Source organism: Megascapheus bottae, chromosome 2 (assembly GCF_031878675.1).
Source record: "Megascapheus bottae isolate mThoBot1 chromosome 2, mThoBot2.hap1, whole genome shotgun sequence".
NCBI classification, from domain to species: Eukaryota; Metazoa; Chordata; class Mammalia; order Rodentia; family Geomyidae; genus Megascapheus; species Megascapheus bottae.
Genome location: NC_143510.1, coordinates 68,983,401 through 69,006,431, shown reverse-complemented (window position 1 = coordinate 69,006,431; position 23,031 = coordinate 68,983,401). Strand labels below are relative to the sequence as shown.

Below are 23,031 nucleotides of genomic sequence, written 5' to 3'. Positions count from 1 at the left end.
GCTTGCCTAGCATGCATGAAGACCCGGGTTCGATTCCTCGGTACCATATACATAGCAAAAAGCCGGAAGTGGTGCTGAGACTCAAGTGGTAGAGCTCTAGCCTTGAGAAAGTCCAAGGACAGTGCTCAGGCCTTGAGCTCAAGCCCAGGACTGGCAAAAAAAAAAAAGAAAAGAAAAGAAAAGAAAAGAAATAGGCAATATAGAAATAGGCAGGCTCTAGCCAACAATCGGTGTAATAAAAATTATTTCTCTTCTAATGGACAACAGAAATCCAAATAAAGAGAGATGTAAAAGTAAGCCATTTGGAAAAGGAAATTACAACTTTCTTTGCTTTGTAATTCAACTGGAAAGTTAAAAAAATACTTGGAAATGGCTCAGGTAGTCTCACTTTCAGCATGCCTAGAATTCTTCAGACGTCTATATGAATTACAAACCTTGCATCTTTGACATCAAGAGGATTAGTTATTCTCTCCTGATTAATTTTAATGTATTATTCCTTCGGTTCATTTTAATATTTACATTTCTGTCATGATGCTTTCTGGGATAATTTAATCAGGTGAGAACGCAAATTCTTAATAACCTTTAGGGGCTTGCCTTGCATTTTCATTTGATAACACTCACAAAACCAGTGCTGGAAGTAAACAAGGCTTCTGTGCCACACAATGTAAGAATGCTTGCTTTTGCTGGTGCCAAACTTGCACCCACATCAGGCTACAAATGGGTCATATCCTGAGGAAACATTAATTTTTACCTTAGTCCCAGTCCTCTGTTAGAAACCTGTTACATTTTTATCTTAATATTTCAGCAGTTTTTATAGTATGAAGTATATACTTTTAGTTCTACCTAAGAGATGAAAATTTGAAATTTGAGTTTCTTACAATAGTCATTGAACTACTCTTGGTAAGTTTCACTAGACAACCTACTCATTGAATTAAGGGGAAATTCTCAGTGTAATTATAGAGAAATGGCGTGACTAGAATTTAAGTCCTTTGAAAAAATTTGATCACAGGAAACTGGAACTGTAAAAATCATTTGTGTGACACAGATAATGTTGGCTAGCAAGAATAACTGTTGATTTACATTCACTATCTCAGACATATAGGGGATGGTAGCACAAATATCCAAGGGCAGAAAAACGACAAAGGGTTCTTTTATTCCTTTCATATTTGCCTTTATATTCTTTTGATATCTGGTCTCAAGTCACCTGTATTTATGATACTTGCTTTCAACTTTATATTGACAATCCATTTCCTCTTTCCAAGGATACTGATGAATCAAAATTATGTGTATGCCATTTGGTTAATGAACAACAAAGTACTGGTGTCATCATTTTCCTGAAGAAAAAAAGTTATTATTTTATAATCTCTCTTTCCTTATATAAAAGTACATTATTATATTGTGTATCATCTTTCTTCATTATATTTCCAACATACCTAGTTATACAAATATAACATTATATTTATATATTTTATATAATATATAATATTATATATTATACATTATAACTATAACTAGATATATTTGAATACAAAGCTTGCTCATGCTCACTGTTCTGAGAATCACAGAAATACCTTTTTTTAAAGAAAAGTTTTTTAATTAATTTTTTGATAGCTCTGAGATTCAACCTCAGGGCTTTTCAGGCTCTCCCCTTGCTTGCTTGGCTGGTGTTTTGCTACTTGAGCCATGCTTCCAGTACTGCCTTCTGCAGATTACATTAGAGATGGAATTTCATGTGCTTTTCCAACCAGTTGTCTAGATGTAGCTGCCTGATTGGCTTGTGTGAGCCATGCAAGCATCAGGCTCACAGAATTATCATTTTAAAGCCACAGGATCGCGACCACATATTATGCCTCTGGTCCCCTACATCATTTGAGAGTATGAAGGGAAGGCTGAGCATCCATATGGTATCTGAGGGCTCTCCTGCCTGGGTAAAGTGGGGGCACTATATTGAGGCATATTTGGCTTACAGAAGTGCTGCCTCTCTTTTTGCTCTGCTTCCCTTTCCGGATTCCAATACTAACCTTTGGGCTCCTCACTAGCCTTCAGGCAACGTCTGGGTGACCCATGAAGAAATGGAAAACCTGGCCGCTCCAGCAAAAACGGTTGGTCTTTACAGCTTTATTGAAATTGAACAGAAGTTACTGGCTGCTGTTGGAATGGAAATAAAACCAGCTTGTTTACTACAGACCACAGAAATAGGAAAAGATCATCTAGATACATGCAAAGATGTTAACATATTTTTGTAACAGCTTTATTTTATAGTTTTTGCATTTTGAGAAGTTGGAATGAATCAGGAGTTTATTTCCACATTCTTGTAAATACAATGAGTTCATAATATGCATTCATTATGAAATTTTTAATGATTATGTTAATAATTTTGCAACATTAGCTTTTTAGTAATGAATATTATTTAATATTAAGTATATTCACAGTTCATACATAGTTTTAATCTAAGGTCTGTTAAAGGAAGGTTTTTTAATTACAGAATTTCATATAATTACCAAACTCTCACACTGAGTTTAACCCCTAAAAAGTGTTTTATTGATTTGTATTGAGAAGCACAGTTTTAAATGATATCTGTGTGCCTAATAGTGGTAGACTTTTAAAAATATGACTTTTAAAATATACTTAGTCATTTTTCATATCAAATATCAAAGTTTGGTATTTCATCATAAATGTTATCTCAAGCAGCTGATTTTAAAAGTTGTTTTATTCCTATTTGAATAGTTCTCCAGAAGTTTGTGATGTATAATACAAATATCATATATTAATTTCAGTTTTACTTTAGATTGTTATGTTTACTTTTTCACACTGAAATATATTTAATTACCACAAAACTTTTTAGAAGCAGTTATCAATTTTACTTTATTAATTTATATAGTATTTATATATCATAGACACAAGCATACTCTACATATATAACCAGAAATTTGTATTTACACCACATAAGATTTTTGAGAAATTACATCTACCGAATAATTACAATAGGTTTGGTAAGAACCAGAACAAAATCCGAAAAGTCCCATATTTCATACGTGTACTATTCAAATTAGAATTAGCTCGAAAATATTATGTTGATGGATAGTTTTGTTCTAAGAAGTTTACTATTATGCAGTGACATGAATCTATGTACTTCTCTGTCTAGGTATTAAGATTATACGTCTGTTAGATCATTTTTACTAAATTCATTGCAATTAATTTATGTTTAACCTGCTTTATTAATCATTCCTGCTGCTAACACAGAAGGAATCTGAGGAAGGAAGCTGGGCCCAGGTAGGAAATTCATATGCTTGAATATGATTATAATTTAGTAGGCTATGTGCATATAATTTATGAAATTATTATAAGTTATAATGCTTAAAATGAATACTCTTCTGAATAATTACATTAACGTATATACTTAATTGGATAATATATTTAGTATTTCATTTTTTTAAACACCATGATATGCAATCATTTATATCATAACTAGCCAATGGCATACTGATTTTTTTTTCTACCTTAAGTAATGACCTGTAACTTCATGTCTCTGAAATTACTCTTTAATATACTTTAAAAAATTGCTCAAGTAATTCTAGCTACATGCTACACTCGTTATTCAGCATTCTATCTTTTTACCCTTATCAGTCATTACCCTATTTATTTACTGAGGTTTCTATTTCACATCACGATTCACTATTACACTATAGAAATGCAATAGCACTGGAAAAGGATGGTGGTGGAGTAGTGGCTGACAGATAAATTATATAAAACCAGTGATATAAAGAATGACCCAGTGGTCAACATTGACAAGACATAATTATATAATTCTCAAATTTTACTGACAAAATATGTCTAGACAATACATAACTACTTTAGCATATAAATGAATTGGTTCTTTTTTCTATAGGTAAATTCTTTGAAAAATAGATGGAGAGTTCTGTTAAAATATTTTCATGATGAACATTGTTTTTTCCAAATAGGATACTCTTTATGAGTCATATCTTTTAATTACCATCTAATCTTATTGGTTAAGTAACTTGACTGCTATAAAACAATTCTAGTGTCCGGTTTTTCTGCAGACTCTGGCTTACGGAGATATGAACCATGAATGGATTGGAAATGAATGGCTTCCTAGCCTGGGATTACCTCAGTACAGAAGTTACTTTATGGAATGTTTGGTTGATGCAAGAATGTTAGATCACCTAACAAAAAAAGATCTTCGTGTCCACTTAAAAATGGTGGATAGTTTCCATCGGTAAGTTTTCACTTACAAAAAACTGTAAAGTGTTAAATAATACAGATTTATGAGTACAAAAATAAATATTTCAGATATAGAAAATGTGTTATTTGATCTCCGTACTTGAAAAAATATATTTACACAACAAACTACAATGACCACTATATGGCTCTTTTTATATTCTATGACCCCATTTTGTAGAAATATACACGTACAAAACTATTCTCACAAAGCATACATTTGCTTTCTCTTGGCTGTATTTTTATAGGATTCTGTAACTTTTATGGTTTGTGTGTTACTAAATATTATTTATAAAGAATGAACAAAATGTATAGTTTTGATACTGCAAGTACATGTACACAAAGTTATTAATTTAGACATAGACTAGAAGAAAATATGGCAGACAATGCTATGAAGGACGAGTATGGTTTTGTTTTTACACATATCCTTCAACACTTTTACTTACTTGCATATTAACTTTCAAAAAGAAATACTTGAACGTGCTGTTAGACAACTATGAAGAAACGAGTGAATAAAGAACAATCTGCTTATTCAAGTTATTACTGCCTACCCAGGAAACAGAAACACAATTCTGTGCCATGAATGTTAAATAGTCACTTGAACACCTTGTATGCTAAGGGGCAAAGCTAAAAAGGAAGGTGTCATCAGATCTAGTTATCTGAAGGCCTCTCCCCATTGGCTAGCTGATGCCAACTTCTCTATCCTCATATGTCCTTGCCTTTAGGAGTACACATAGCTTTTCTTCTAATGGATGTCCAAATTCCCACCTTTTATGTGGGGATGGATCAAGATGATTGGATTAAAGACACCCAAATGGTCTCATTTAAATTCATTGCCAGCCCAACCACATATTCAAATGCAGTCTCATTCTGAAGCACCAGGAATCCCAGCTTCAGTGCAAGCATTTTGGAAAGATAGTTCAGCTCATCAGATTTACAGAGGTTTTCACAGATTTCTTTCTTTCATTCTCTCATTCTAGGAACATTTACTCAATATTGTTCTTCCTAAAACATATCTAGTGTTTCAGTGTCATCTGACCACTAGATGTGTTTAATTTTATATACATACCTAAAAACTTATGAAATCAGGTAATCACTTGTCTCTCCCCTTGAATCCAGAGATTCACTTTTTCCCCCATCCCAATTTCCTATGGTTGGCATATCTAATATCAGAAAATCTTCTCATTTCCTTTCCTACTCACCTTTAATCTCTGCATTTTCTTTTCCAACTTAACACCATGACCACTTAAGTGGTTTTTCTATCTCTTTGGACTACCTATCTCCCCTGTGGTTTGCTATGCAATGATATTCTTCTTACCTAAACTACAAGCAAAAAGAAAAGATTTTTTTTTTGGTCAGTCGTTTCCATCTGAATGCTGTCGAATAATTCTCCTGAATGCATTTCAAACATGAAATCCCAGACTTCCCAGCTTATACCCTTATTCTCTCCACCTCCTTTTTCTTCTCTTATGTCTTTCTTTTGAATTTCTTTCTGTCTTCATGAAAGACATAATTATCTTTGAGTGAATAAAATATTAGTCTGTCAGCACATAATGTAAAAACAGCAAAGTAAAAATCAAATACTTTAGTGAATATCTTTACTCATAGCTATTTGTAAAACAATGCTGTATACTGGTTTCCTTTTTATAGTGAAGGATTTATGTACAGATTATTATTAACCTGATTTCCTAATTAGTGCTTATAGGCTTGCTCAAAAAAATTGCTCACATTCTGAGTAAATTTAATGTGCTTTCTTCTAAAAAAATAACAGAACAAGTTTACAATATGGGATTATGTGCTTAAAAAGGTTGAATTATGACAGAAAAGAACTAGAGAGAAGACGAGAAGCAAGCCAACATGAAATTAAAGGTACTATTCCTTTATTTTGTATGAAACTTGGGGGATCTTAGTGTTATTTTTTTTGTATTTAAGATGCTCTGTAGGTTATTGTGATCATCATTGAGTGTATTTGGCTAAAGATATTATTCATGTTTTGCCTCATTACAGCATGAAAAACAATATTTTCACATAAGAGAGTGAATATCCACCCCATTTGGGACATAGAATTAATTTTTTGAATGGTGATTCATTCCTATTAACCTATTAATTAGGCATTCTCTAGTACTTAAGTGGACTCCGTATAAATAGTTTTATCGAACTTCGGGTACAATATTATCATTATGATTGAGGAACATAAACTGTTATTGTGGTTGTTTTATAGCAGTTCATTTTTGGTTTCTGCCATTAGAATTTTACTTTAGTGGCTAGAAATCTTATTTTTTGTCATGTAAATTATGAGAATTTTATTGAGATTTTTTTACAGAAATTATGTAAGAAATTCCTCCGTATAAACAAGAAGAGTTTGTAAATAATTTTAGCTCATGGTGGTTCTAGGAGCACAACTAACTGTATGTACTAAAACAAATGCATGATTTGAATAAGAAAATTCCCAGATTTGCTGATGTATCACAAAAGTGCATTGTGGTGTTATTGATTTCGCATTACTTTTCCAAAATACCCATGATAGTCTACCTTCATAAAGTGGTTTATATTTTCAGCTTCATCTTCTCTGTCACCTCATGCTGATGGCAAAGATACAAACACATGTGCTAGCTGACAACCCCGTGGCCACACGGAAAGCCAGAGAGGTCTGGAGGCCTCTAAAGTCACCCTCCTGTAAATGCAAGAGAACTTCTTTAATCACTTCCAAAGGCTATGTTCTCAACCTAAACAACTTGACTAGGCCCTAATTAAATGTGCCACATCATCTCTCAATGCCACAGCACTAAGAGCTAAGCTCTCAGCACTCACAACTTTGGGAATACACTGAATTTATGTCAAGCTACCTATCCTGTATGTTAACAAGTACCTTAACATACAGGGGAAGGAATGATTTTAAAAGAAGAGTATTTGGGGCTCTATACTTATTAGAGCACAATGGATCTTTACTATCATTGTGAAAAATAATTTGTTGAATGACAGATATAAACAACCATAGGCCTTTAATTTGGGTAAACAATATTCATTCACTTTTCATATGTAAAGGAAATAGAAGGCTTATTACATAAGGGACAGTTTGACTACTGAATTATCAGTTTTATTTCCATGTCCTATTATCCAAGAATTACTGCAGGAAAGCATATTATCAGATTTACTGTATTCTCTATGATCAGCATTAAGGATGTCTATTCTCATGTTAAGTTCCTTGGAGTTACTTAAGAAAACAATACTGAATATAATGTGTCTTTGTCTTCTTTTAATATTAAGGTTTTATCACTGTTTTGTTCTTTTAAATTACCTGAATGCCATCGGCTTCTGTAGGCTTACTTGCGGTAGCTGTGGCAGATCTTAGACAGTACATTTACTTCTAGACTGTACTTGAATGCATGAGAAAGTAATTGGTTAAAAGCATTTTTTTTCTGTGTGGCTAATCATGGAGTAGATAGATATACAATGCATTCCTGTAACACTTCGTTTGACTCATTACTGTGAAGAAAGTGATTTCCATTATCATTATTTGATTTTTATTCATTATGGACACATAAGAAATAAAAGTTTATCTCAAAAACTGCATTCTTCTTCAGTTAAATTGAAATTTGGGGATGACTGGAGCAAGATAGACCCCATCAGTAAGTGTGGGTACACAATCACCTAACAAATGGTATGTTAGCTCAGAAACAGATTTTACCCTTTGCATATCACTTTAAAATTGTCTTTCTGAAATGCTTTTTCCATTTACCTTTTATTACAGGTAGACTTACCATATGCAATATTTCACATATAAAGAGATCTAAAAGAGAAGAATTACCCACTTGGCCCAACACTAAATGCAATATTAGCATTTACAAATAGTGAGTCTGAGTATAGACTTAAGGCGTAAACAGCTATGATTCATTGTGATTATATACAAACAACTCCATGTTATAAATAGCTGTTTGTGAGATCATAAATAGTTCCTCTTTCCGGTAATTGATCTGGTGACATTTATAGGAATAACTTTCAACTGTGTCTGGGGGTCTCTGTTATTTTCTGAAGTATTAATTAACCTAGACCTTAATAAAAAGGTTCTGAAGCGAGAAAAGTGTCAAGAATGTACTAACATCCAATTTGTTGCTAGGAAACAGTCAACACTGATCTCTGGCTATTTATTGCTTAGGCCAAGAGGATTCCTACAAAGCATTGAAATTAGGAAATAAATCTTGCTTGGAAATATATTTATAGGAAGGTGTCTGACATAAAATGAAACAGGGATATGTTGCTGCTCAGAAGCAGAGAACTTTAGCTTAGTACTTTCTTTTTCCTCATTAATTAATGTATTAGTTTATGGATTTGGTGAGTCTTTATTATTGTTACTTGTATCAAAATAGCTGTACAAAATTGTTTCAGTTCCACAAGTCAGAATATGAGTACAATACATCTTGATTGATGGCTTCCCTTTCAACATTCCATTGCATTTGCATACTCATAACTAAAAGCATGAGTATTAGAATTGCAATTGACATTATTATACAGAAATATAATGACAATCTAATATGTTTCCCTCTATGAACAGAAATCTAGATCTAGAAAAGAGCAGGCACTGTCAAGTCACGAATAACTTTAATACAAGAAACAGTGGATTTTATTGTGGGTGTGTTTATGATTGCTTTTGATTAAACTTTTGAAACTCTGGTTAAAAAAATATTGCATTTAGCAAACTCAAGTGCACATCTTCCCATCTTTCAAAGTATAAATGTAGCCAGTACTTACAGGGTACCCGTTGCTAATAATATAACACACTCCACATGCCTTTTTATGAGACCGACCACCACAATGAAACAAAACACTGTACCTCAGAGAAATTAACATGTCAGAACTAACCTAGAGATACTCAAGAATCATTTGTACTATAAACTTGCCAGATACATCTCAAAGGTTGTAGGTACCATGAAAGGAAAAGGAAAAACTCTAAGGCAGACATTATATTTCCCATTTTCCACAGACCTTCAGATAGAGTCGGCAATTGTAAGACAGGGGCATATACATTCTCCCCAGAACTTTCCTCTGAAATTAGATTATTCAACCCATAACAGTAAATAAATTAAGAGGCATGAAGCAGGTATTCCTGTAGCTTCCAGATTTACATACAGTGATTTTGCCAGCATATGAAGTGATGGGCAGAGACAAAAAAGTACAGACTTAAAGAGTAGATTCAAGAAAGCTAATCTTTGACCAAAAACAAATCAATAAACAGAAATGAACAGCTATTTGGAGGTAATTCAAGGCAGCTAAGTTTTAACAGGCTGTCATCTGAGGGAAAAATGTGATGCATGTAGGTAATGGCAAATCTGTTTTCTCCACTGCTTTTCTTATAGAACAATAGGGGTTGGAAAGTTGGAATTTAGAAGTATCAAGCCTATGAGGAATTGAAGATAAAAAACATCTGGAGAATAGGCAAATAATTATGTAAGCTCGGTAACTGGGGGGATATGGCAGCTCTTGTGATTAAATCTATGGACTGGTAAATAGTAAGCATATGCTTTGCCAAAGACTGGCAAAAATGTCCCTCCCCACCAAATTCTTTACCAACATTTGTGGACTCTTAGAATCATGTAATTAGAAGATAATTGTACTATTGGGAAGTACAATTTGGAAAGTTAGGTATATATTACAATGGAAAAAATGTAGAAGAGTGAAGTCAGAAAAATAGTTACATATATCTGCAGTTGATCTTTATTCTGTTTTTTTTTTTTTCTTCCAGAATAGTCCTAGGAATAATTAGAACTTGTACGTAAGGAAAATAATATCAAAACAGAAAATTTCAATATATAGTTTTATATATATATATATATATCACTCAAGATCACTCAATAGGAATTTTCATGTAATAGAATTGTCCAGTATTAAAATTAACAGAAACTCCATAGGCTGAGTACCAAGAACAATCCTAGAAACCCTGTGTAGCATTTATGAAGCCTTGAGGTTAAACCTCTGTCCCAAACAACTCATCAATAGAAGTATATATGAGAACTATCTCATCTGAAATCTGAAAAGAAATAAAAAGATGAATCATATAAAGCAGTCTATTATAAAGAGTCTAGAATTTAGAGTCTACAAAGGAGACTCTCTAAAATATAGGCAAGCAAGAAGAGGAAGGAAGCAGTATTTTAAAAGGTAATGATGGAACATAACTGTTAATGAATGAGGGCCTAGTGGATTCGATTCCTTGGTACCACATACATAGAAAAAGCTGCAAGTGGTACTGTAGCTCAAATGGTAGAGTTCTAGCCTTGAGAAAGCCAAAGGATATTGCTCAGGCCCTGAGTTCAAGCCAGGCCTGGCAGAAAAACAAAAAAGAAAAGCAAATGAATAAAAGAATTGGATACAAATTACAGAAACTCAGTGAATATCAAGATAGGGAAAGAAGAGATACAAATACAAAATACAAAAGAAATAATAGAACATCCAATGAAAATAGAAAAAAATTGATAACAGAAGTACAATAGGGCCGGGAGTTTGGCCTAGTGGTAGAGTGCTTGCCTAGCATGCACAAAGACCTGGGTTCGATTCCTTGGTACCACATGCATAGAAAAAAGCTGGAAGTGGTGCTTAGGCTCAAGTGGTAGAGCTCTAACCTTGAGAAAGTCCAAGAACAGTGCTCAGGTCCTGAGCTAAAGCCCAAGACTGGCAAAAAAAAAAAAGAAGAAGTACAATAGATACACGTAGACAGAACAGAGAAGAACTTGAATGTATAGGTAACATTCAAAATAATAATACCAGCAGTATTTAAATTTTACCTAGAATTAAAATCTATAGCAAGTATTTTTCAAAAGGCAAGAAATGAATAAATGAAATTCAGTTGTTTGAAGTTTTTGCATTATGTAAGAAATGGTTTTGATTTTTGGTCGGGGGTCTGGGGGGTACGGGGCTTGAACTCAGTCTGGGCACTGTCCCTAAGCTCTTCAGCTCAAGGCTACCACCCTACCCCTGGGCCTGGGGACTGTCTCTGAGCTCTTTAGCTCAAGGCTACCACCCTACCCTTGAGCCAAGCCCCACTTTTCATTTTCTAGAGGTTAATTGGAGATAAGAGTCTCAGGTCCTTTTGTGCCTGGGATGGCTTTGAACCTTGATCCTCTGATCAAGCCTTCTGAGTAGCTAAGAGCCATCAGGGCCAGGCAGAAATGTTATTTTTAAAGCATATATATATATATATATATATATATATATATATATGTGTGTGTGTGTGTGTGTGTGTGTGTATGTGTGTGTGTGTGTGATGACAACATATTGTAAACTTTAAATATTACTAATAAAAGAATAATATTAATTCTAAAAACTTGCAACCTAATAGAGAAATGGAATAAACTTTTCATAAACACAATATTAAGTCATAGGAAAAATGAGAGAAAAGGCAATTCTCTTTGCCTTGTGCCTTCAATTTACCTTTATGATAGAGTTAAACTTAGATATCTGAGAAATAATTATAAATGAAAGTGTATTAACACATGGTACAACGGATACCCCTTAATGCAAGAATATGAAAAAAGAGCATAAAGGAGATATTAATGCATATACTCACTAAAGTTCCTATAATTCCTTTCTATATTAAACAATACCTTAAAGCAGGAAATGCATAACCAAAAGTTGAGCATTTTATAATTAAAGCAATTTGTATGCATCTAATATGTAGAGTAAAATCTGACTTCCTAATTAGAATTAAGGTAAGGTACACACGTCACAAGTTGTTGGGCTGCTATAACAGAAAGCACCACAAACTGGGGACAAAAACATGAGAAGGAGTATCAATGTAAAGTAATGCACCTACTATCTGGCGAATATAACTGTAACCCCTCTACTAATTACAAAAAAAAATAGAAACAGAAAATAAAAAAAGAAAGCACCACAAACTGTGAGGCATAATCAATAGAAATGTCCTGAATTACAGTGATACCACAGGGAAGCATGTGGTCAGTGAGCTTGCAGGTTGGTACCTTCTGGCAGCTGTGAAGAGGAATCCCTATCTGCCTCTTCTCTGTCCTTGCCTCTTCTTTGGCATAGATAAGAATCTACTGTGTATATATGTACATATATGTATATAAACACATACATACAGATAATTCCAGGTTAAAATAACGCAATATTTAAATAGTAGTTGTTTTACAGTTTTGATTCAGGATAGTACTGAAATCTGATTTGCTCTGTTATATGCCTATGTGGGGGGGAGGTGTCTTTGTGTTTTAAGGCATTGATAAGAAGTATCTCCACCTGGTGGTACAAATTCTAAACTGCAGACATAGCCACACAGCTCTAGCATGAAAATTGTGAGGAAAGTGATAAGAACCATTCTGAAAATGACAGCTTCTTTCTAGACGTAATGTATAAATAGCTAGTCATCAGAAAAGCATATACATCCAACAAAAAGGACTCAAATACAAAAGGGAGTTTATCAGTCAACAAAAATGTGATGTGGCCAGTACTGACAGCTCATTTTAGCCAGCGATTCTGTTTCTGTTGCAAAAGTCCTGCGGCCTAACATGACCTGTCCATTTCCCTAGATGTTTTGGTATGGAGTAATGATCGAGTTATTCGCTGGATTCAAGCAATTGGACTTCGAGAGTATGCAAATAATATTCTTGAGAGTGGTGTACATGGCTCACTCATAGCACTGGATGAAAACTTTGATTACAGCAGCTTAGCTTTATTATTACAGATTCCAACACAGAACACCCAGGTAAGATTTTCCATGCTGTAGATTAACTAGGTCTGAGCTTATATAGTCACAAACAAAAACAATATGTCACAATGTATAAGATTGTGGATTTATTCTTTTTCTAATAGGATTTATTCTTAACTGGCACATAAAGTCATAAAGAAACATATTAGCAATATAATATTACAATAGATGAATAACTTCTTTACTGTTAAAAATTAAGGGTAAACACATGTATTACCATATTGTCAACAATTTATAGACCCTTTCTTTCTAGCTTTTTAGTAATGCACAGAACATTATCAGTAGTCTCCTTATTGTGGAATAGCACATGAGAACTTCTCACTACTAGTTAATTTGTAACCTACTACTCATCAATCAATCTTCCTAGATTATCCACCACTCCCCACCACCGAACTCTGTTAACTCTCATTCTGTTCTCACTTTCTGTGAGATCGGCTCTTACAGATTCCACATCTTAATGAGATCCTATGGTACTTGTCTTCCTGTGTCTGGCCTATTTCACTAAATACAATGTGTTAATGAAGGTTAGCTCCCTCTTTGAAATGTGTCAGCAGAGTTTGAAATCCAAATGACTGGATTTCTAGCTAAAACAAAAATCATCAAAATTAAAAGTGAATTCAAGGTCATGAAGCCCAACTTTGTCCCTTCTGACTACCAGACTCCCCCAAACAATATCTCTACCAGATGGCCTTTTGCCTCTCTGAATTGTATGTCTCTCTACTTTAAATATCTGAATTATACAGACAATTAACTTTTAGTGTGCCATTGATTCCCAAACCTGGATAATTATTTAGTCATCAGAGTTTCACATAAATTAAAAGTAAAATCCCTTAATGTATATCATTTTAAAGTTTCTATTTGAAATACTTAACTGGAATTAAATATGAATGTTGGAGTCAGGTACTCTCAACCTGACATTTATGTGAGGCTATCTCTGTACTGTCACAAACACAGGAATATAGTTCTAGATAAACACTGACAATGAACGGTAGAGATGCAGAACCAAAATCCTTAAGACCATGTAACTAACACATGCCTTGTTATGCATTCACAGATGAGTATAATTTCTTTCAACATGAAGTGTTTATGTAGTGATGGTAACTATAATTTTGTACCAACAGGCAAGACAAATTCTTGAACGGGAGTACAATAACCTCTTGGCTCTGGGAACAGAACGGCGACTGGATGAAGTAAGTCCTTAGCTAGCATTTAAAGGAGACTAGAAAAGAACAGTGTTTGCAAAAGTACTGGGGAATTAACCAAATATTTAGTATGATCTAGAATTTTGCCTATGAATATTTAAAACTATTAAGTGATGGTTCTTTGATTTTTGAAATTTATATAATTGTCTGTATTATCATTTCAGTATTTACAAATACCATGAAGAATAATTCAATGATTCTTTCATAAACAGTGATTATAAAACATTGAACATCATTTAAAACTGTGTAAGCATTACATATGAAACTTATAAAAAGGGGTATGAATCCATATATATGATATATGTATATATATGTTTAAATTATTTGGAAATCAAGAACATGTAAGAAAGCTCCTGAGATGAATGAACATAAGAGAGACCAGAAAGCTGCACTGACAGATAATTTCATAGCCACAGGTGTTTTTTTAATATGATCTTACTGGAAGAAGAAGACAGGGAGCCTTTTTATGTTGTGGAAAATACAGAGAAGCACATGTTTGTGGTACAAAGTGCGAGTGTTTCTTAACTTTAAGACAAGCCATTTAAATGATATTTTAATAATTCTGTATACAAATGGGCATGGCAAATGATTTCCATATTATAAAATCCATTCTGTCCTTTGTGGAATTTAACAGAAAAGCTCTGTAATGTTGACCATAGCTAACTTCAAATAAATTAATACAATCAGGATACTAATCAATGTTGTTTAAAGTCCAGTTAACACTTTAATGCATTTAATCTTAAAAATTATAAAACGGCTTCACGTTAATTCCAAAAGGCAGCTTTATAAGTTTCTATACTTCTGAATATAATTATTCTTACTTGAAGATATGTTAGTAAAATGCACTAAAGATCTACTGTACTGCGACCTTTTAGAAGGTGGCTGGTTCTTAAAGACCTGTTTTGGTATAGGCACTACCCTAAGTGAGCGAAGGCTTTGCCACCTGTAATAAAGAAATAGAAGGGTCTATTAACTAGGACGTCACTATTCTTTAAACACTCTCCCTCCTTTCATATTTATTTGGGATTTGGGCAGTATTGGGGAACTTAGAACGCTTCTGCTTGCTTAGCATGTGCCATAAAATCTGAGCCATAACTCCATCTTTTTCACTAGTTGTCTTTGACACAGGGTCTTGTTTCCTGATTAGGCATGGATGTGAGTTGTCATTGACCTACTTTAGACATTCTGTTGTTGCTGTGATCACTGGTATTTTTCCACGGCACCTGGCTTCACTGTGAAAATGGAGTCACGTGGACTTTTTCACCCTAGCTGGCTTGGATCCATGATATTTCCAGTGTCAGAATCCATTGTAAGTTAGGATGACGGGCTGACAACACTGGATCCAGCTATGACTGGAGAATGGGTGTCACTCATTTTTGTGTTCTGACTGCCCTTGAACCACCATCCACTGACCTCAGTCTCCCCACTAGCCAGGATAACAGACACAAGCCACTGGTACCTGTCCTTTTCTCCCCGTATTTTTAAAAGTATAAAATATGAATCCATTATTCAAACCCTATAGTATCTTTTTTTAATTTTTTTCCCACATTTTCTTATTACAAGCCTATATAGTAAAACAATTTGTTTAAAATCATAATAGATTTGATGAGCACACCCAAATTCTATTAGAGTAATTTGAAAAGAGTTAATGTGCTTTATAGACTTTGAATTCGATTAAAAGATATCTTCTAATCTTAGAAAGATGTTTTGCCTATGATGTCATAGCTCAGTAGCTACATTGCATTTGTAATTCAAACTCACAACTTATTATTTTTTCCACTTTTATCTCATGTATGATCAGCATTACATGGACAAATAATGTGACGTAGAGTTTTGTGAGACACATGATTACAAAGGCTAACTGAAATAACTTCTCCAAGTGCAAAAAAGTCAGAGAAGGCCATACTTTAAAATTCTCTTTGTTTTCTACATATACAGTGTCTGGATGTCTGGAATTATATGAAAGCACAGCAGTTGAGGATAGCAGACAACTGTTAAACTTATGAAATCATTGTCAAATATAAAGAAAATTTACATTGTCAAACCTTGGGCCTGTCCAATCCAGGCAAATGGTTTACCATAAGAGTGTTTCCCCCAGACAAAATTTAAGACTAATAACAGAAATTCAAGCAGTAGTTATATCTAATCATCTAAAATTTATCTTGCTCAGATTGATTTCAAATGTCGCTGTCATTGACAGCCTATGAGAAATACCATTATTCATTTATGACAATAATTTGAGCCAAATATCAGCTGATTAGTCTAAGTTACCCAAGTGAAATCATTTGCGAGAGCAAGGCAAACACAGCTTACTTGAATCTGACTTCTGGATATCAAAAAAATTGCTGCCCTATGGGAGAAATGTAACAATTCTAAACAACAAGATGTGGAAAGATTAATATTATCTTTAGGATTAAACCCATAGAAAAATAGAAGCCAGGTGCCTGTAATCTTAGCTACTCATGAAGCTGCGATCTGAGGATCAAGGTTCAAAGCCAGACCTGCCACCAAAGGACCTGAGACACTTATCTCCAATTAACCACTAGAAAATGGGAAGTGGGGCTTGGCTCAAGGGTTGGGTGGTAGCCTTGAGCTGAATAGCTCAGGGACAGTGCCCAGGCCAAGTTCAAGCCCCATGACCCACAAAAAAAGATACAAGTTAAGTGCTAAATTACATACTGCGTTTTAGGAACTTAAAAGGACATAATTGCCTCTATATAGTTATTTTTATGTACATAATAAGAAATAAGAGATTGCTTTTGTAAGGTATAACAGAGTGAGTACCAGAATTCCTTGACTAATAAGGTTATACATTATGTGTTTTAGTGGACTTAAAATTGCACATGTTATTAAAAGAGTGAATCCACGATTGCAAAGAATTTTTTTGACAAATTACAAGGTGATTCTTCACTCAAGTCTAGCAGTTGCAAATCTAGCTATTTCCTTAACACAGAAGAGAATTTAGAATTTCGCATCTTAGTCACCCTATCGCAAATAGGTATTTCCCACAATATACATGTCATGTGCACATGAAAATAGCATTTACAAAGTGTACAAATAAAACACAGTTCATCTAACATAGGCTTCAATTAAGCCTATCATCTTATCACCTGATACCAAACAGTTGGCAAGAAGTATAACTCTGTTCCTTTTTTTAAAAAAAATCCAACTTTGGAAAACTTTCAGGTTTTCCAAGAATGTTTAAGGATGCCAACCCTTACATATGAAATCAAATTCAACATTTTATGAAAATATTTTTGTTTCCAATCTCCTATGTGTTCATTTTGTAATCAAAATGCTATGATTTGAGACAAATCACAGCATAAAAGTTGAATGAAAATGGAAAATGTCACAGGCTTCTAAGTACAGTGTTTTGTACCTGGACTACTTTAGTTTTGTTACATCAAATTATAACTCCTCTCTCTCTCTCTCTCCATATATATATATATATATATATATATATATATATATATATATATATATATATACTACACACATACACTCTTAACTGGCAGAGTGATGACAAGAATTTCAGACGTGGTTCGACCTGGAGAAGACAGTTTCCTCCTCGTGAAGTGCACGGAATCAGCATGATGCCTGGGTCTTCGGAAACACTGCCAGCTGGTTTTAGGCTGACCACCACATCTGGGCAGTCAAGGAAAATGGCAACAGATGGTACAGTACTTCTGCGGTTTTGCTTATATAGGAGAAAGCGCGTTTAACAAAACTAATGTTGTTCTCTGACTCTGCCTTGCTTCCTGGGATTGATTCTTCTCCTCACCTGGTCTGCTCTGCTTGAAATTTACTTTGCTTTCATCAAAACCCAATCCCATTTATAAACTGCATGAACATTTACACTTGGCATTCTATTCACCTGTTAAAAGTAGTTTATCAGCATCCTAAAGAGAACAATTTGGCTAATGTCCACTTCTAGCAATGACAAGGGGCACCCTTGTTGTTTTTATTCCTTTACTCTGCTATTCCCAATGTGAATAACTTAAGATAGAGCCTGTGTATGGTCTAAATGACTTTAATAAAAAATATTAGTCCATTGACATCCATGTTACAATACTGCAAGTTTTATATTTAATCTTATAAATTTAGACTCATTAGACATGTTTACCTCTGCCAAAGACAGAAGGCTTTAAATAAACAAGTGTTGCAATGAAAAGAAAATTAAGTGAAAATCCAACAACAGTTTCCTATTTGTATTTCCTTTGGTGGACATTAGACTTTTATACCATTCACAAAGTAAAAATCAGTCCTTTTTACAAATTTGAAAGAGTGATTCTAAAATGACCTGTCTTTGGTAATCATCAACAAAAAATAGTCCTACTCCCATTAAGATATTCATCTAGAAATATTGATTTGTTTTGTTAATAAATAGCTATTATGGCTCTTAAAAATATTTTCAACATAAATTGTGATCTCTGATCTACATTTCTTGTAGCTTCTTCTAAATTCATGAGGAATTTAGCATGATTAAAATTAGAACAGAAGTTTGTCAATCTTTGGAGAAAAATGCAATCTATCGTGCCAAATTCTTGAGCAGCCATCTTCTCAACACAAAGTAGCACAAGACGCTGTTTTTGTTATGAACTTTAAGAAGGGTAGCACAAAGCCATTCAAAAGCTCAAGTGACATGAAATTGGGATACATTTTCATTCATTACTGGGTTGAGAGGATGAGTGGCTTCCATGAGAAAGAAGCCAGTGTACTGATAGACTCAACATCCCTCTATGCAGGGAAATAAATCTTTCTCATCTGAACTCTCGTGTTCTATCATCCAAGAACGTCTAAAGCCCTTTTCTCCATTTGCAGTTGCTTCTTCAAGACTGCAGAGGTTAGACAACTCCACTGTTCGCACATATTCATGTTGACAAGACACTCAAAGGAGGCAGCACTGACCTGCTGTGAGTAGTTTCCCTTTGACTGACAAACAACGAACTAATGACAACAACAATCAAAAATCCCTGGAACCTACTTAAACTAGTAAATATGCCCCATGCGTTTGCATAGTCTAGCAGGACAGAGGTGCCATCAGCCCTTTCCACTGCTAAAGGGGGGAAAGGGCATGGTCTGGAGACTGTAACTGCTCATCTAGATTTCCCTACACCCTCTGTCAGCAACGGACTTGGATACTAACAATTGGAGGCCTGTCATTCCATAATTACCCATCATTGGTTGTTACCATATATATATATATATATATATATACATATATGTATATATTTTACCTTTTTTGAAAAGATTTTTTTTTTGCCAGTCCTGGGCTTGAGCTCAGGGCCTGAGCACTGTCCTTGGACTTTCTCAAGGCTAGAGCTCTACCACTTGAGCCTCAGCACCACTTCCGGTTTTTTTCTATGTATGTGGTACCGAGGAATCGACCCCAGGTCTTCATGCATGCTAGGCAAACACTTTAACCACTAGGCCAAACTCCCGGCCCTGAAAAGATTTTTTTTCTAACTTTTCGTTTTTACTTTCCGGGGAACAAAACTTATTGCATAAGAATGAAAGATAGGGACAATAGGAAAACTCAGCTATTTAATCATAAAATATAAGGTTTTTGCGTATGAAAAATTCTAACCAATGGAAAGCACACTCAAATCCATACAAAATGGCAACTGTACTGACCATGTCAGGTGAGCAAAACTGTGTTTTCCTGGACTTATAAATGTCAAATGTTCAACAATAATTTCACCTAGAATCAGCTGTACCAATATCCTTGGATTTTCAGTGAGTTAATCTTTTGGAAAAGTACTTTTGAAACAATCTTTAGAACCAAATGTGTGCACAGAGAGGAAAGAAGAGCTTGCCTTGTTTAACCCCTGGAATGAAAAGCTCCACGTAGTTTATAGTTGATCCTTCATCCACATGTGGTAACTGGTAAAAAAAATGAAACTCAAAAAGCATCCCTAGGAAAGAGTTAATTTCAGAAAGTTCGTCCCCAACATTAAATTTTCAATTATGATATATGTTAGGATGTACATATAATATTTTTTCTCAAGAAAACTGAATAAAAAGTTATTAATGAGTAGTATGGCCAACAGTGCTTGCTTCTTAGCTTCTTGACTGATGGATAGAATTCTTCTCCAATTACTTGCAATCTATTTTTTTTTGTGCATGGCATTCTAATTCATATTTCCTACTTTTTAACTAGTTTTCCTACTTTTTGAAGAAATAACAATATTTATCTATAATAAGTAACATTAGGACAACTAATTTGGGTGGGACTTTAGCTCTTTTGTTATTTAAAGTAATCTATGAATTACTATCCCCTCGTTGATCACTGGAAGGGTAAGGCTAAGTACGGAGGTTCCTCTCCACACTGACGGGAAAACATTTGTGATCCTATATTAGTTGCACAATCTTTGAAATACATTCTGTTTTGTTTACAAATAAACAGAATTGCCTTTTTAAGAGACCTAAAATATATAAACCAGACTATTCTGACGGGATAGTCCAATTGTGCTGACTTCTTAATGAGCAAATTGTGAAATCTTTAGAAGGCATGCTGACATTCTGTGAGACTAGCTTTGTTTATATGACTACCATAACTTTCCTCAAAGTCAAATAAGTCCTGGCATTTATTCAGCAATACTGTGCAAATATGAAGAGCAAATGGGCCTTTCTACCCTTATTGATTACACCCCGGATGATTTTCCTTTTCAGCATTGTTTAGGACAAGAGCAGGCAGGCTGCATGAAGGTAGACTACAGAGCAGTGGGTTGGAACTAATCCAGTGTGTCCTGAGGCATATTAACAATATCCATTACCCGTTTTAGATGTCGTCTTTTCAGTCTACTCTACCTAAAGTGCACTACCATCTAAGAAGTCGAGCAGTGAAAAAACCTGTGTGAAGACCCACTTCAAAGGAAATAACGACAAGTGATGGTTTGTGAAAAGCTAAAAACACGATGGAGGGGAGTCTAACGTTTAAGTTTGATTAGTTTACTACCATTGTAATAAAACACTTAAGTCATTTGAATAATAAGCCTCATCCACATTGTCAACTCTGCACAACAGATGCTTTTATGAAACTAAGCCACCTGTTTTTCATGATGTAATATACTAGACATTTATGTACTGCTGTGTATTTCTTTTTAAATGTGTAAGTCTTCTGTAAATGGATATAAATATGATTTTTTTAAAAAATAAACTATATGGTTCATGGAGTCTGGAGTGCAAACATTTGACAATTCCAAGTACTGTTTGTATTTTACCATGCCACCCTTTTTACAAGTTTTTGAACTGTAATGTGTCAAATCGGTATGTTTTCTTGAAGCATGTTCATGCTTCAATGTGGTTCTCCTTCAATCTGTCAATATTTAAAGCTGAATACCTGCCTCTGATCATGAACAAAGGAAAAACAAGAATGATTTTACCTGGCACTGGAGCCAAAAAAAAAAGACCTTTAAAGGCAATCAGGTATGCCCTCCTTCTTCTATCTTTAAAAGTAGCACTGTGATGGCTTTATCTCCTTTTCAGAACAAAACAAGCCAACTGTTTACAAGAGTCAAAAACAATTGTTTTAGAAAATTTATATTTAAAAGAAAAACATGATCGCCTCTTGTTGCCTGTGGATGGATCAAGAAAAAAATCTTTTGCTAAGAACTACATGTTCATACACCTTGAATTGCCAGCCAACACTGGACATTAAACATCAATCACTTAAGAGTCTCAGGCTCATTTCCACTTAGGGGTCAAAAAGAGTACCCTAACCCTTCCTTCCTTTTTATCAGTGTAACAGGGCATTAGCCAGATTCATGCCCAATGTTATAAGCCTTTAGCCGAAATGGCCTTTTGGTGACTTCCCTGAAGTCAGTTTTATCAGAGGAAATAAAGGAAAGACAGAATGACTAACGTATATAGTGTATACAAAGTATAGAAGAGTGATCTCTTCCCTGTGGATTTATTTGGTGGTGTTACTGTTGATTATTCTTGTTTATCTGGGGAATTTTAAAGTAAAGCCTATTTAATAATTCCATTTATCTAACTGCTGATTCTCTGCTGCTTGATTCTTATTAAGCGCAAGACCTGTTGTTAGTACTTTCTTTTTGTATTTTAATTTGCTCTGTTTGCACGTACATTACACTTGTTTTGATGTCTATTTTTGTTTTAACAGATTCCATCAAAGATAATGGTAACAAAAATCCTCTCCATTGTCAATAAAAAATACTTCCACCTCGATGTTTAAGCTTTGTTTTCTAGTAACAACAACAATAACAAATTCCTTGGACTGTAATGAAAATATTATTTTCATTTATTTAGTTTCTAAAGCAAGTTCACCACTAGAGGGAGTACTTAGCTAGCTTTTGTAAGTTACACAGCTCTCTAAGCTGGGCTGAAATGGGAATCTTGATTCATATTATTGAAATAAATGATAGAGGGTATGACATTAAAATGTCTAAAAACAGATACATATTTACTGATAATATACCAGTGAGTTAATCAGCTTTCTGCTGCTATAATGAAATTACTTGTGATAATTACTTTATGAAGAGAAAAGTTTTGTCTGGTGGCTCATACCAGTAATCCTAGCTATACAGGAGGCTGAAATCTGAGGATCATGGTTTGAAGCCAGGGATTTCTTGAGACACTTATCTCCAATTAACCACCAGAACATCCAAAGTGGAGCTGTGGCTCAATGTGGTAGAGTGCTAGCCTTGAGCGCCCAGGCCCTGAATTAATGTCCCAAAGCTAACAAAAATAAGAGTGAGAGGAGAGCAAAAGACATAGACAGACACACAGACAGACACACCGACACACACAGACACAGGGTGCTTATTTATCTCACAATTTGGGAGAATCAGGTCTAAAATCAGGAGAAACATTGCTTTGGGCCTCTGGTACACATTTCGGAAAGTAATGGTGGGA

At 34.4% G+C, this 23,031-nt stretch overlaps 1 protein-coding gene across 16 annotated transcripts in view; it reads left to right on the top strand.

Moving 5' to 3' along the window:
• Nucleotides 1–22,337, top strand: part of Ppfia2 (PPFI scaffold protein A2) — a 295,042-nt gene extending 272,705 nt beyond the window's left edge. For 4 of the 16 annotated variants that reach the window (XM_090328315.1, XM_090328323.1, XM_090328328.1 and 1 more), the window contains 9 exons: nt 2,040–2,102; nt 3,244–3,273; nt 4,044–4,237; nt 6,011–6,108; nt 12,774–12,949; nt 14,074–14,142; nt 17,670–17,829; nt 18,976–19,067; nt 20,940–22,337. In XM_090328315.1, the coding sequence (XP_090184441.1) occupies nt 2,040–2,102; nt 3,244–3,273; nt 4,044–4,237; nt 6,011–6,108; nt 12,774–12,949; nt 14,074–14,142; nt 17,670–17,829; nt 18,976–19,034 (849 nt within the window). In that variant the 3' untranslated portion in view covers nt 19,035–19,067; nt 20,940–22,337. The remainder of the gene's footprint in view (nt 1–2,039; nt 2,103–3,243; nt 3,274–4,043; nt 4,238–6,010; nt 6,109–12,773; nt 12,950–14,073; nt 14,143–17,669; nt 17,830–18,975; nt 19,068–20,939) is intronic. The other 12 variants (XM_090328317.1, XM_090328324.1, XM_090328329.1 and 9 more) reach the window with 6 other exon arrangements.
• Nucleotides 22,338–23,031: the final 694 nt, after the last annotated feature.